Source organism: Agrilus planipennis, unplaced genomic scaffold, assembly GCF_000699045.2.
Source record: "Agrilus planipennis isolate EAB-ADULT unplaced genomic scaffold, Apla_2.0 scaffold218, whole genome shotgun sequence".
Taxonomy (NCBI): Eukaryota; Metazoa; Arthropoda; class Insecta; order Coleoptera; family Buprestidae; genus Agrilus; species Agrilus planipennis.
Window position 1 is genome coordinate 291067 of NW_020440118.1, and position 15565 is coordinate 306631.

A 15565-nucleotide genomic window follows, 5' to 3' on the forward strand; every position below is an offset into this window, starting at 1 on the left:
CTAACATATTTCGAACCCGCAAACGAGACACAATATATTGGCAAAGAGTGAATTAAAGGATTCTTTATATCGGGTGCCAATTTACAGGATTTTACTCTATTTTATTATCTTTATGGTCTTCTCGCCTCTTGTTGAATGCGCGGATCGAAACTATACATTCACGTCATAGATGAAATTATAAATATTTAATCTGTGATCCTATTACTAACTATGATTCTCGAATGACGTAGGCGTATTAGCAGTATCAATGAAAAATTAAGCATCTATTATATGTAATTATTATTAATACATAATATAAAGATACATTGTGCTAACTATAATAGTTTACTCTTCAAGCACAAACGCGCAATCGTTTGGCGTTAATTAAATTATGATAACTTCAGTAGTTTTTAAATAACTCGACGTTGAATTACTACCTGCACCTGAAACAATTTTCCTTTTTCTAACAAACCTAATGGACGCAAAATTATGTTACTGACAGATTGGTAAAGTCATAGATAATAGATACACAAAGGGTAAAGTTTAAATCAGCAGTTTATTTATATCGGGTACTAGTTCACATGACTGTTGGTACAAGATGTAACCATAAAGATAACTATTGTCTCTATGTATGTAACACGTGACTTGTGTACATGCTGCGTTGTGCGCTGCGGTGAACGGTGGGGATTTTTGAATTGTATTTTACATTTAGTGATTGATATTTACATGCATATTTACATTTTCTATATCTTTTGGGCAGAGGGAAACGGGTAATCATACCTAAAAGATTAATTTTAAAGCAGCCAAATCATAAGAATTAGGTAAGCAGCAAGAGCACTTTTTAAATTTCTGATATAATAGTTGTCAAAGTTTTTAACAAACTAAGGGGAACGATAGATCATATCTTTTAACGTATTGACTTTTCTTCTAGAATCGCATACAAGTAATATCTGTTTTTGGACATTCCTCAATGTGAAAAATGTCATCAGAAAGTCTTAAAAGTAAATTACAGAACTTGCAAAAAAGTTTAGAACAGCTCCATAAGGTAATTTTTTATAAATATATTTTATTCAGTTTATGATAATCAGTATTTTAGGACGAGTGTAATAAAATTACCCTCTATGTTATGAAAACTCAAAAAAAAGCTTTAGAACAAGTTATCCGGAATCTGTGCATTTCACTATTGTCTGAAGAAGAATTGTGGTTGTTATGTTCTTGTTGTATAGACTATATAGATAGTGTACATATTTTAGCTACAAAATTGAATCCTTACCAGTATTCAAAGAATAACAATATTATTCAAGGGCTTCTTAATATACTCACGGTGAGTAGATAAAATATCTATTGTGTAACATACCTTTTTACTTGAAATTTTAGACTACTGCTGGTTTACTAGATAATTTGCGTACTGATTTCATAGAATATTTATCACCAGCAATACTTCTAAGACTTGAAAAAATTGAGCCACCTTGGTTTTTTAAAATTCTGATGAAAACCTTTAAAGAGTGCTTGCAACATACTGTTAGAAAGAAACGTCATGGAATTTTTATTGACAATTTAACTAAATTGTAGGTATTATTTCAAAATTAATACACAATCAATTTAAATTTTCTTTCTTTCAGTTGCACACTGGCAAATATTATTTGTTCTTGTGGTGATTTTTCTTATCAGGCTACACTAATAGAAATCATATTCCGTGTGGGTTCTTCTGAGCAAATTAAACAATATGCGGGTTATCTTTTTCCCCAATCCACTGAAATAAAAAATGCTTTACTTAATGTAAAGTTAGACAACTTTGATGTCCATTTAAGAGCAGTACAAAATGCCATTAACACAAAGTTTAAAACAATTTTTTCTATAAAATGTACTTCAGTTTTCTTAGATGGTATTGCTGTGACAAAACCGGAGGTAGGTAAAATTGTTATCTTTAAACACAATTTATTTGAAATTTGGTTTAGTGATTTTTGTTTATATTTTAATTCTGCCATATCAAAAATTATAAAATTAAAACATATATTTATCTTTTAGGATGTTGATATGTGGGTTGATTTTAATATTGAATTCAAATCTATGAGTTTTTTTTGTGACAGAAATTGCTTATTAGATAAATTTGATAAAAATCAGGAAGACGGATGGGAAACTGTAACAGTTATGGTGGACAGTGTATCATCAGTTATAAGTTCAAGGTATTTGCAATTATTCATTTGCTTAAAAAAAGAAACTAAGGCATGAATGACTTTCACGTTATTTGTCAGATTTTTTACCTAATTTTTATTAAAAAAAAAATACTGCGTATTTTATTTTCAATTTATATGTATATGAATACACATAGGTACTTATTGCACTTCAAACAACCATTTTGCATAATTGCTGCAATTATCGCACTCAAATTTGGAGTATGGCATCCATTATTGGATTCCACATGGTTTCTAAATATGATTATTCTACTATTACACATGGCGTATTCTGCGAATCTAAAAATAACTAAAAAATGTATATTAGGCACGTTAAAATAGGTTAGATTATGATATGGTTGGTTAGATTGTGTATTTTTTTTTAATATTAAATATTTCATCTTCGTCCCTTCCGGATTTACATTTTGCCCCCACTAAATTCACTTTGTAGTGTTCTCCAGGATCATTCGTGCCATCGAAGGGTCATGTTGATATCTGCAGCCTGGCCCTTTTGACATCCGGTCGGCAAATAGAAGTAAAACAATCCGCGGTCTTCAATTCTTCAACTTCTTGTTGAACAGTTATTTCGCGGCCCATTCTAAAGCCAGTCAGTACTCCTTCGCTTTAGCATTCCGTCTGATTGAGGATGTAGAGGTATGTGTAGTCTGGGTTTTGTGAATTCCCAATATTTTACAAATGTCATGCAATACGGCGGATTGGAAGTTTCGGTCGTGGTCAGAATGGAGATCCATTTTGTGAAGTAATCCATTGCCACTACGATGTACTTATTTCCATCATCTGCTTCCGGAAACGGTCCGGCAATACCATTACTGGCTGCTAAAGCCGTACACTTGCTAAATCAATCATCAACGTCTTTCTTGTAGTTGAGCTAGTAAAAGGGTTTTGTTAACTCTCAAAATGTACTCCTGAAGAACCGTCATGAAGGTACTGCAAGACTTCTTCCACCAAACTTCGCTGTACGATCAGTTGATGGTTACTCTCAGTACCATCCTGGTTTTCCACCACTCTCTTGAGGAGACCATTTTCTTCAACAATAGAATCCGGTTGAACTCATAATGATTTCATTTCGGTAGATTTAGCAGCCACTGTTTGCTAGGGCAGTCGTCTTCCTTTAGTTTTCCATTTTCGAGGCGTTCTCAGGACCGAGTCAGACTTGTTCTGTCTTGATATTTTTATTTATCCTTCTAACTTGCTCGTACTCTTCGACGTGCCTACAGTACTTGCAATTTTCATACTCCGGGTATGGCCTTCGGGATAAAGCGTCGGCATTCTTGTGGCTATTTCCAACTTGGTATTCTATATCAAAATTGTGTTCTTGGAGCTTTTTTATCCGACGTGCAACTTGACGTTCAGGACTTATGAAATTTAGTAACCGTTTTAGAGCGGCAAGGTTAGTCCGGAGCCAAAACTTCTTTCTATTTAGGCACATGTAGAAATGCTCCACGCTCTTCTTCACGGCTGATAGTTGTCGTCCGGTTACACAGTTACAAGTTCAGGCTTGGTTAAAGTTCTGCTGAAATAGCTGATCACTTTTTCCTCTCCATTTTGTATTTGAGAGAGCACCACACCTATCCCAAATTTCCCAGTTGGTAGAGGATAACATAGCACAGCTGTGGAAGCGAGAACTTGCTTTAATTTGAACTTCGAAAGCAGCTTGGCAGTTCGATTCGCAACAGAATGGTCTACTCGTTTCGATAAGTTGTCAAAGGCTTAACAATATTCTCAAATCCAGGAATGCATCGTCTGTATTATGTACAAAGTCCAAAGAAGCTTTGAGCTTCATGTATGTTGATAAGTACTGGTCACTCCTGCACAGTTTTAATTTTTTGGGGGTCAACAGAAACGCCTGTCTCCTAAATGACATGCCACAAATAGTTGACTGATTCTCGAAGCAGTTTCAAATTGGCACAAGTCTTCCTAATTTAAGGTCGCCTTCACGAGTCAGCCCCCCTGCCTCTGACTCCGGTTTCTTAGTTGGACATGATAGACTAATGCCACTTGGCACTTGCCTGGCGGTATCACATTTTCAGCCGTTTCACTAGCTGCTGGTAGTCTCCTAATTCTTCAGGCCGTAGTGTATTTAAAATTTCCTCGGCACCATTACGTAAGGTACAGGTAAGTGCAGTGGCTTTCTCTTTCGGTATCCAGGGGTTGGTCCTTGCAGCTGCCTTGAATTGTGTAAAGAAAATAATCCATGATGTCTTTCCATCAAACTTCGGTGGTTTCGTGGTTACATTCGATGGAACGGGATGCTCCTGCTTCACATCAATGGTTTGTTCAGGAACTTTTCTGTGAGTTCGTTCAACCGTGTATCCTCAATTTTGTATTCAAGTTTATTTTTCGTTTTGGCTAAACGTTATCGAAAATACCCTCCAAGACTATCTCTAACTCCTTGCTAGATGCTAACACTCCTATATCATCTTCAAATCTAAGCATACTAATCTTTTGCCCCTGTATATCTATCCCTACAGATGTCCTGTCTTTAATGATATTGTTCGCGATTTGGACGTATAGATTAAAAAGTAGCGGTGACAGTGTGCGTCGTTGTCTGACTTCCTTCTTAATATTTACTTCTCTACGTTGCTGATTAACCTCTACAACTGTCTGTTGCTCTTTATGTAAACTGTGTATCTTTCTTCTATCTCTGTATATCATCCTTACATTTTAAAGTGTATTTAATATCTTGTTGTGCCATAAAACATTGTCAAGAGTTTTTCTAGATCTACGAATCCTATATACGTACTTTTTCGTTTTTTTATTGTTACACGTAAAGCTAAAATGAAATCTCCGCATTCCTCTATTCAAAACCCATGTTTACCTTCCCTTAATAGTTCTTCTGCCCTTTTTTCTATTCTTCTCTGTATGTTTCTAGTTAATATTTTTAACATATGGGAAGTTAAGTTAATTGTTCTAAATTTTTCTAATCCATCCACGCCTCCCATTTTTGGTATGGCTGCTACTACTACGTTCCGTTTATAGTCTTTCGGGACTTTCTTGTCTCGTATATGTAACAAATTAGCCTAAGCATATGATCTGTAACCTTTTTGAAGATTACTCTGCCTTTTCCTCATTTTCTATTAAAGCGATCCCTGTCTCGCTTCTTATATTATTAATAATGTACTCTATTTCTCTAAAACTCCTTTCAATTATATTACAAGTCTCATCCGTTTTACCTACATCAAAATTTTCTTTTACTTACACCTCATATCAATACACTGTTCCTTAGCTGCGCTACACTTCTTGATTATTTCTCACTTTGTCTTATATCTTTTTTTGATCTTTCGTCTGTCCTGTTCTTGTATTTCCCCTTTCTATTAGTTCTATAATCTTGTTAGTTATCTAAGGTCTCCTACTTTTTGTTTAAGACGTAATATTTCTCTAGCTGCGAATCTAGGCGTGTTTCAATGAAGTTTCATTCTGTTTCTACGTTCCTGTCATTCGCTTTTCCCGTCTGTTTTAGTATTCCGTCTGCTCTTTGCGCGCTCCGTTACATTTTAGTTTTTCCAAGTCAAGACTTTCCCATCTTCCCTCGTTTTCAAAAATTTGAATTTAAGATTGGTTTTCAAAACCACTACGTTATGTTCGCTATCTGTATCTTTTCCTGGATAGTATATGTCTAAATCATCTGGCATCTCCCACGTGTAGCGCCTCCTAACGTGATGGTCAAATAAGTAATTGAGACGGTTAAGTTAAGTTTGTCGCAAAATTCTATCAGTCTATATCCTCTAGCATTTCTATTGTCTAATCCGAAAGAACTGTTTACCTTTACCGTATACCGCGTTAAAGTCTTCTACAACTATTAGGTTTTCCTTTAAATAAAATAATATTAGAATGAATTTTCTAATATTACTTTAGTTATTTATAATCACACTGTGTTATTAATGTTTGTAGTAGTTATATCACTTAGTATTCGCTCTCATTTCGCACTGATTATTTATTTATATTGTCACATGTATTTAAGCAACCTAACATACCTAGTGACAAAGAAGACTAGGTTTCTAAACGGCATATACTCGAAAATTCTAGAAAACGTGAAGTCTATGAATAGTCGCGTGATCGAGTGGAGTTAGTACGAGTCACTCAGTTCGAGGCGATACAAAGCGAAGAAGTGACAAAGTGTTCATAGTATTGAATTGATAACTAAATAATAATAGAGTGCTAATTAGACATAAAATAGTTAAATAAAGGCAATAACAGTTTGAAAATGCGTTTAAATGCAGGACATTTGGCGTTAGGTGTAGAGTTAGAACAAGATTGAAGAGGATTGAAGGAGAAGAATTTTGAAGAATTCAATCGAAATATTTCATGCCAGTTACGACTAGAGCTACCGAAGCTAAAATGGAGGGACAAATAAAAGTACTAATGACAATGATGGCAGATATGACTTAAAAAATGGAAAACGGCAAGAAGAAATGAAACAGCGACAAGAAGAAATGAAACTGGGGCAAGAAAAAGAAAATGGAAGCAGTACAGGAAGCAATAAATACGAGAATGGAGGACAAAATAAATAATATTAGAATTGAAGTGGATAAGAAGATAGAAGAAAGAGAAATCAAGAAGGAAAAGAAAATAGAAGAAAGAGAAATCAAGACGGAAAAGAAAATCAGAGAAAGGGAAATCATAATGGAAAAGAAGATAGAAGAAATGAGAGAAAAAAAAAGAGAACTGAAAGAAGAAACTGAANAAAAATTAAGCATCTATTATATGTAATTATTATTATAATTCTAGAGTTACCAGAACTAGTATCCATTGGTTCAGGTTTATATGAATTTTGGCTGGTTCTAGTCACTGTACTAGGATTTTGTCTTTGAAAAAATTGAGGTTGATTATTTTGAAATACGTTAAAAGGCTGTGGATTCCTTTGAAAAGGAGGTCTCGAAAAATTTGAAAAATTTGGTCTTGGATGCAAAGTATTTTGGAAATTTGGTCTAAATGGTGTGTTATTGAAAAAAGGTGGTGGTTTGTTATTTATTATATCATCTAAAATTTGTATTCCATTATTAACAATATCTTTACTTGAAGAAGTGTGGGCTGTTTCGTCATAACTTAGGGTTTGTCTTTCAATTGGTTTCGATTCGGGTTGTGTGTTATGTGGTGGTTTGATTTGGATATTTTGTAATATTTTAACTTTCGATCTTTCAGATTGACTCGAAGAGGGTAAATCAGATGTTGTCTTTTCGTTATGTAAAGATTGTTCATCTTCAAAGGATTTTCAGCCATGTTACGTAGAAAATCGAGAATTTCTTTATCAATATCACCGGGATTATTAATGACACTTTCATTTTCTAAGGCATTCAATTTTATTCGTGATAATGCGTCCGCATTGGTGTTTTGTTTTCCTTTCTTATACACGATTTCATAATCGTACTCTTCCAATCTTAAGCGCCAACGAACAAGTTTACTATTAGGTTCCNAACGGTCAATATATAATTTAATAAAGTATTTGTTTATTATACGAAAACGGTCTTCCATTTCCACAAAAAAAAGCGAAATGACTTTTCGAACAACCCTATGGAATTTTTCTGGGATTCTGCACCTACTGTCGAAGATTCATAGGAGGATTTACCGATATAACCCGACCACTACATAGCCTTACAGAAGGTGGAGTTTTATTCCATTGGACACTCGAATGCCAAGAAGCATTTGAACATCTGAAGATTACACTCTGAAGCCCCAATCTTCATTGTTGCTGCCGACGCTAGTAATGTGGGGCTTGGTGGTGTGTTATTCCAAGTACAAGATGAAAAAGAAAAAAAGTTATCGGGTACTTTAGTAAAACTCTCGAAACCAGAGCGAAATTATTGTGTCACTCGTCGAGTGTTACTGGCTGTGGTTGAAACCCTTTAGCATTTCCATAAGTACCTGCACGGATGGAAATTCCACTTAAGAATGGATCACGCTTCCCTGAAGTGACTACTATAATTCAAGAACCCAGAAGGGGAAGGTAACCGATATATTTTGGTGGTCATGGATTACTTTAGCAAGCGGCCCAAAGTATATGTGATACCGATCGAGGAAGCACACACCGTTGCTGAGAAGCTTGTCAGTGACTGGATTGACAGTTATGGAGTACCACTAGAATTGCATTCCAACAAAGGCAGGAACTTCGAATCGGCTTTGTTAAAGAACTTCACTAAACTAATGGGTATTACTTAAAAACCAGGACGACGTTCTTATATCTACACTTTGATGAAATGGTTGAACGATATAACGCTACTCTAGAGACCAATTTAAGAAGCCACGCCAAAGTACACCAAACTGTCTAGAACCGTGGAAAATCAGTGTATTGTAACGAATTTTCTGATACTATATGTTTACTTAAAGCTTACTTATTTTACAGATATTTATTTTACACTATAACGCTACCTAATCACTTGTACTACTTCTTATTTATATTGCTTATATACTCGTCACTACATTTATATTTCTTCGTATCCCATTGTTTATTTATATTACAATCAGTTGTTCACATACAAACTAAATAAGACTGTCATCCAGAGGTCTATTTATACTGTTATCGAATTCTCTGGGATACTCTATTCTCGAAAATTCAGGAATTGCTATTGTTCAGCAACTCCATAGGTATGATAACTGTTCGCATGTTTAAAACTAAGTACAGGACTATTCAAACAACTTAAATGATTGATTATTGATAAATAAAACACTTTCACCCCTTTCAGTTGCTTGAATAGTCCAGTTCATTGGTATTAAGGGAAGAATTACGAATATTTAACATAAAGTTTCCCAAATCTGCTTTGAACTGTCGAAAATTATTGTATTAATTTTCACTTCATACTTGTACGTAACACTGCCCCCTTTTTAGGGATGATCCTTCCCAAATCATGTTCTGTCCTTTTTTCAAAGGTTGTCAAGTGGAAGTAGCAATTTATGGTTTTCAAATGGGCGGGTTGTCGTCGCGGATTGTCAATGCATACTAAAATCTCTATCTCGGTGTATCAGAACATAACTTCTCTCCAGGTCTGTCCATCCTTTATGGTATCGATGGCCAGCTTCTGGTCCCTTAATGAATTTTTTACACAGGGAATCCGGAGATCGAGCCTGTATAATTTTAATCCGAGCATCTTCATGGTTGTCACTAGTGTATGAAGCCAATCGGTTGAAATAGACGACTTTTGGTTTCCCATTCGGTGCACGTCATCATTTATTCGCTTGACGATTATGTATGAACCTTCTCAATGTTGTTGCAGCTTCGGTGATAGACCGTGGTGCCGTGAGTTATACAGCCACGCCAGAATTTCTTGAAATACTCCATTACTGGCCTTCATGACATAGGTGTTTTTCATAGGGTCCCTAGCTATCTGCATGTGGAAATGTATATCGTTTTTGGAGTTTACTGACGTAGTCTTCTTCGGTTATATTATCGCCAGGATTACAGACAAACTTTAAGCTGTATGGTAGTCGCAGCTTCCGACCAAACCGTACTCTTACTGGTGTCTGTCCAGTAGTTTCATGGATCGATGATCGGTATGTTATGAGAAACAATGGCAGATAACGATTCTAGTCTGTTTGATGTTTAGAGACCATCTTGGACAAATACTTGCTAGTGGTCCTATTCATTCGCTCTACTATTCCGTCAAGGTTGTCGTTCTCTGATCTAATCGACTCCTCTTGGAGCTCTCTAGCTTTACCTTGTCTCTGGGAAGCCTATTTAATATCATACTCCAGTGGTCGGGCTAATGTATCGACAAGAGTTGATGAACAGGTTAATAGACGTATTTTTCCAAAGTTTTACCTGTCCTTTGTTGCCGTTTTCTTAGTTGGAGGTGATCGATTGACGTCAAGTGCCTCTGGTCGTATCGCATTTCCAACCTCTTTACTGCCTGTTGGTAATCTCTTGATTCCTGAGGTCGTAATGTGTTTGAAATTTCTCCAGAACCATCACGTAAGACACAGATCAGTGCAGTGGCTTTCATCTTCAGTGTCCAAGTGTTGACCTACGCAGCTGTCTTGAATTGTGAAAAAAAAGTAGTTTATGATGTGTATCAATTTCCTTAATTTGACATTCAAATTTATTTTCTGTATCAGGCAATTTTACCTGTAAATCTTCTTGCAATGCTGTTGCTTTTTTTTTCTTCTAAATCCCTTGAATTTTCTTTAATCTTTTCTTCGGAATATTCTTTTAATATTGTGGAATTTTCATTTAATTTTGTCAATTTTTCTATAGTTTCTCTGAAGTTTTTGAATTTTCGCTTGGTTTTTCTTTCTTTTTGTTGAACTTCTCCTCTAGTGTTTTGGAATTTTGATATTGGTCTTGGTCTTGGTCTTGATCTTACTCATATATTTCTAGTCTTAGTATTGGTTTTGTTATGTGAACTTACAAGCTATACTGAGAGGTGGAACTTGCTGATACTTTATAGTCTGTTCACCATTTATGGCCTCTACGGTAGATTGAAGTAGGGATTCTGTAGCTTGAAGGCCTTTTTGGACTAGTGTGCTGACTCTTCAACTTGCACGCAGTTTGGGAAATTCTTTTTTCTGATAAAAATAATACACCTTTTTGGTATTTATTTTTGAGGACATAAATGGAAAATGAATTATTTAACAGTAGTTTCATGTACTGAAATGCAGTATAAAATCTATTTATATTTCATTGTATAATATGGAAACTTTTATCTGGAGTTGAATATTTGTTGGATATGACTTAATTACATTGGGATTATGGTAGCTCTGGAAGCTGGACCATACTTGATTCTGATGTATAGGATTCTTGAGGAGAGTATATATCTAATATATCTGTTGTTATGTCAAGTTTTTTAATGAGACGATTGAATCGATTTTTGCGCTTTTATTTCCTAATTTTGAGCGTAAATCAGTAATCATTTCTATGAGCTAGAAATCATCGCTGAAATCTTTTACTAGTTCTAATGGTTTGTCATGCTTGAAGGCTATTTCTAGGAAGTTTTTCAATTAAAGTTAACTGGACATTTGTTTGTATTGAACTGTATTTCTTTTTCTATTTCTGGTATTTCTAATGTATTTTTTTTTGTCGCTAGTTTTTGATAATTGTTTTTTGTTTGACTTTTTGATTTAAAGTAGTTTAGATGCTTTTCATTAGGTGGCTGAGTTATACAACTTTTGGCGGATACTGTTGGTTCAATATCAGAGTGGCCTCTTTTCGTTGAGGTAATCGGAATCATGGATATATGTTTTTTGGGTGTAATCTTGGTTTGAAATAGAGCTTGCAAGCGTCAGTAAATTGTTGGATGATTCTTTATTATATGCATTGTTATTGCTGAGAGGTGTTTCGAGAGGTTGTTATCCGGACTTAATTTTGGTTGGTTGAGATCATATGCTCGTATGAGTTATCTTTTCAGTGGCAGATTTTGGATAGTTTTTTCCTGATGGCTAATCTGTTTGCAGAAAAAACAGGACATTGAGTCGCTGGACAAATAAATGCAATTTGTGATTCCTTCGAAGGTTAGTTGGATAGAGTCAGGCAGTTTTTCGAGTTCGTCAGTTTTGATATGCATTTAACGACTAAGACAAACAATTTACGTATGTGCGTTTATCTAGTCATACTCTAAGGAGAATAATATCTGATACCGGTCTGATGTACTCAATTACAATTGTATGTTCTAACTTTTCATTTAGAATGCATGGACATTGGATGTAATCCTATTATTTCTCGAATACAATGGATTAATATTAGACCCATATATTTGAGTTTCTCGATAAGCTCGTCGGCTAGCTCCTTATTTCCTACGTACATGCATATTCTATTGTTCGAAATTCTAGAGACGAACCTAATTTCAGCAGGACCGATAATATTTGCGATAGTTTTAGCGTATTTGGACTTGATCGATTGCATTGGTGGCGATTGCATGTACATTTGTGGAATACGTGATTAAGTCTGTTACGGTTACAAAACTTCTGGGCTACGTCATTTTAAAGACTTTTGTAGTTTCCACTAGGAGAAGGAGGGAAGTAATTTTTCTTAACATTGATGTCTATGCACAAAGATAACTGCACTGTTGATACTCTGAGATAGCTACTCGCTGAATCGTGAAGGCACAACTTTTCCCTTCAAGTGTCGATCTAGTATTATGAAATGATTTATTACTGCTTAGTAAGATAATGCAAAATAACTTGATAATAGTATACATGTGTGACTTTTTTAAAATTCACAATAACAAATTCAAGACGTGTTATTTATTTTGTCTAATGTTGTAATGTATGCATTCTATTTTTATGCCTCGTATATATTATTCATTCTAAATTATATTCGCTATTAACTCTGCATTTAGAACACGTTAGCTTTTTGTTGGAGAATCGATGTATGATCGCAGACAATAGTGAACCGTTATTTATTTTGAAATTTTACTTTTTTAAAATTATGCCTGGCATAAGAAAACTGTTTTGTATTTTATATTTGAATACTTTGTGTAGGCTCTGTAAACAGCCTCGTATGTTTTTAGAAAAATGTGTTCACTATTTAATGATCAAACACTAATTTCTGTTATGTTTTCAAAAGTTCACTTATTGACCTCTTTCCAGAAAACAAAACGACATACTTTTGTAAAAAGTAATGTAGCTTCTTAAACTATAGCAACATACGTCGATAAGACATGTTGAAGCCATTGATGATGTCACATTAAATGCAATTGCAATTTAATTGTTAAAACAAGGGAGATTAATTTGTTTACTATTTGTATTTTAAGTTTCAGAAATATGTATAAATTCCATTTTATTTAATTTTTAGTGTGAAGTCGAAGGATAAAATGAGTGTCAATGAAAAAATAATTCGTTTCGTCCTTGAAGCACCTTGTCTGTGTGTTTATCCTTCTTCTTATCAAGCCAATGAACATTTAACACTAACATTATTAGAGAGCCCACAATTAAAGGAGTTAGAACTTGAGATTTTACCTCAAATGTTTGGCAATAAGGTTTTTTCTTGAATTTTATAAATTATGTACGTATTATAATTCTTATATTTTTCAGTATAATAACACCAAACATCCCGATGATTTCAGTAAGAGTTATAATTTAGGTAGTAATTTATAAACTTGCACTGCGATTGTTTCTATTTCTTTTATTATTTTAGATAATTCCATCTTAGATGCTAAGAAAATGTATAAAATTTCTCATCGGCAGTTTATTGCTAATTCTTCAGAAAACGACAGATTTGAAGATAAATTAATTAATGGAAATATAAGTCGGTCTGATTCACGACCGTCATTTAGTGTATATTCATCTCCGCATTCCAGTATTTTTTCTGATAATGACTCTGTTGATAAATTTCAAAGTGTATCGTCAAGAACGGTTCCCAATGTTTACTGTAAAACATATTCAAGGCAAAAATCAAATTTGTCATCGCAATTAATTCGAGAATCTGCAGAATTTGGTTATGAAAGTTCTGCTTCAGAAAAAGCAAATTTAATCGAAGATGATAATGTCATTATTGATGAAACATTCAATGCTAACAATAAGATTAGTATGTTAGTAAATAATATTGACGATCGTTTAAAAAGTAACGCTTCTGAAAATTTTAANCAAGAAGAAATGAAACAGCGACAAGAAGAAATGAAACTGGGGCAAGAAAAAGAAAATGGAAGCAGTACAGGAAGCAATAAATACGAGAATGGAGGACAAAATAAATAATATTAGAATTGAAGTGGATAAGAAGATAGAAGAAAGAGAAATCAAGAAGGAAAAGAAAATAGAAGAAAGAGAAATCAAGACGGAAAAGAAAATCAGAGAAAGGGAAATCATAATGGAAAAGAAGATAGAAGAAATGAGAGAAAAAAAAAGAGAACTGAAAGAAGAAACTGAAAGTACCCTTTCTTTCAATACCTATAGATTCCAGTGCAAGGTCATCAAAAATTACACCTCCAAGAAAGATCTCGTGGACTGTTTACCTAAAGGAGTTTGGTGTAGCGGAAGAGGCAAATTCCTGGACTGTGTCAGAGAAAGTAATAGTACTAATCATTTCTTTACGAGGAGATGCGTTGGATACACTCCAAGGAATACCTGAGTCCCAACAATATCACTTCCACCATCTTGTCAACCGCCTAGAAATGAGGTACGGCGATAAACATCTACAACAGGTACATCAGACGCAACTGAAAAGCCGTACTCAAAGAAGTAACGAGACTTCAACAATTTGAGTTCGATGTGGAGCGCCTCTTGAGATTGGCCTACCCCTCTGCCCCTCAAGAATTTATAAACCAACTGGCGGTAGAAACATTTGTCGATGCAGTTAGGGACGCCAAACTACAGCAAGTTCAAGACCCCAAGTGAAGCACTGTCACACGCCCTGGAGTTTGAAGTGGCGATACAAGCCTCCAAAGGTTGTACGAGCGCGACAAGTAGAAATCGATAAGAAAGCCACTACTCGAAACACGGGAGAATAGAACCAAAAGTGTTGGGAATGCGGAAGGTTGGTAATTTTCTTCAAAACTGCAAGTATAATAGTAGTCGTCTGAAGTGCTGGTTATTTATAGAAGGCTTTATAAATCAATAAATGCTAGAATGGTTATCGATACAGAGGCATCTAACACCATCATTCACTCTGATATGATATCGGAACGGCGAATTCGACCTTTGACCAACAACTACCGGGAGATTTAGTTGGGCGTTGGAGGCAGACATAGTAGATGATGTCATCATTGAATTGGACTTTCAGCAAGAACATGGAATCGACTTAAATCTTTAGCACTTCCACGATGCGTATCGACGGACAAGAGATAATTATGTCGAATCCCAAGACGAAGTTTGTCGCCTATAAGGTGACTGTAGAAGAAGATCGAGTACTGCCGAGTCACTCCAAGACCATTGTAAAAGTCAGAATAGACGACGACATCGCCCTCTCAGATCAAGATTTTTGTATGACCAATTTAACGTACCACCGCACCGCAACACTGGATCAGCAAGACCCATCAAGCAACCATCTAGAAGAGTTCTTTGGGCGAAGCAAGAGGAAGTCAATAATCTTATAAAAGACATGCATAAACAAGGGGTTATAGAACCATCTCAAAGTTCGTGGGTTTCCCCTGTAGTGCTGGTACCCAAGGATGGTTTCACGATATTTTGTGTGGACTACAGGAAATTGAATGACGTAACGCTGAAAGACAGCTACCTATTACCCCAAATCGACGACACACTAGACAGTATCGCTGGAGCTAAATGGTTCCCTACTCTCGATTGTTGGCCCATACCAAAGGATCGTCACGAACTTATCGGGTTGTTTGGAAAGTCATTTCGTTTTTTCCCGACAGAGGATTTAATAGTATTCTTTTGCACCCAACTTCACATTTAAGCCGTATAATTTTTATATGCTTTGAGAGCTCATATAGCAAGGCTTGTGTGTGAAAAATTCCAACTAATTCGACGCAGTAGTTTTTGGTTGGTGCCCTTTTAAATATGGAGAGCGA

General features: G+C 35.2%; 1 protein-coding gene across 2 annotated transcripts in view; it reads left to right on the forward strand.

Annotated features, from left to right (window-relative positions):
• Window positions 1-308: 308 nt before the first annotated feature.
• The window catches only part of LOC108738828, a 30504-nt gene continuing 15247 nt past the window's right edge, over window positions 309-15565 (forward strand). The window contains exons 1-9 of one of the 2 annotated variants that reach the window (XM_025979591.1): window positions 309-800; window positions 911-1024; window positions 1076-1303; window positions 1357-1547; window positions 1602-1887; window positions 2008-2165; window positions 12895-13078; window positions 13134-13182; window positions 13237-13679. In XM_025979591.1, the coding sequence (XP_025835376.1) occupies window positions 959-1024; window positions 1076-1303; window positions 1357-1547; window positions 1602-1887; window positions 2008-2165; window positions 12895-13078; window positions 13134-13182; window positions 13237-13679 (1605 nt within the window). In that variant the 5' untranslated portion in view covers window positions 309-800; window positions 911-958. The remainder of the gene's footprint in view (window positions 801-910; window positions 1025-1075; window positions 1304-1356; window positions 1548-1601; window positions 1888-2007; window positions 2166-12894; window positions 13079-13133; window positions 13183-13236; window positions 13680-15565) is intronic. The other variant, XM_025979590.1, reaches the window with a different exon arrangement.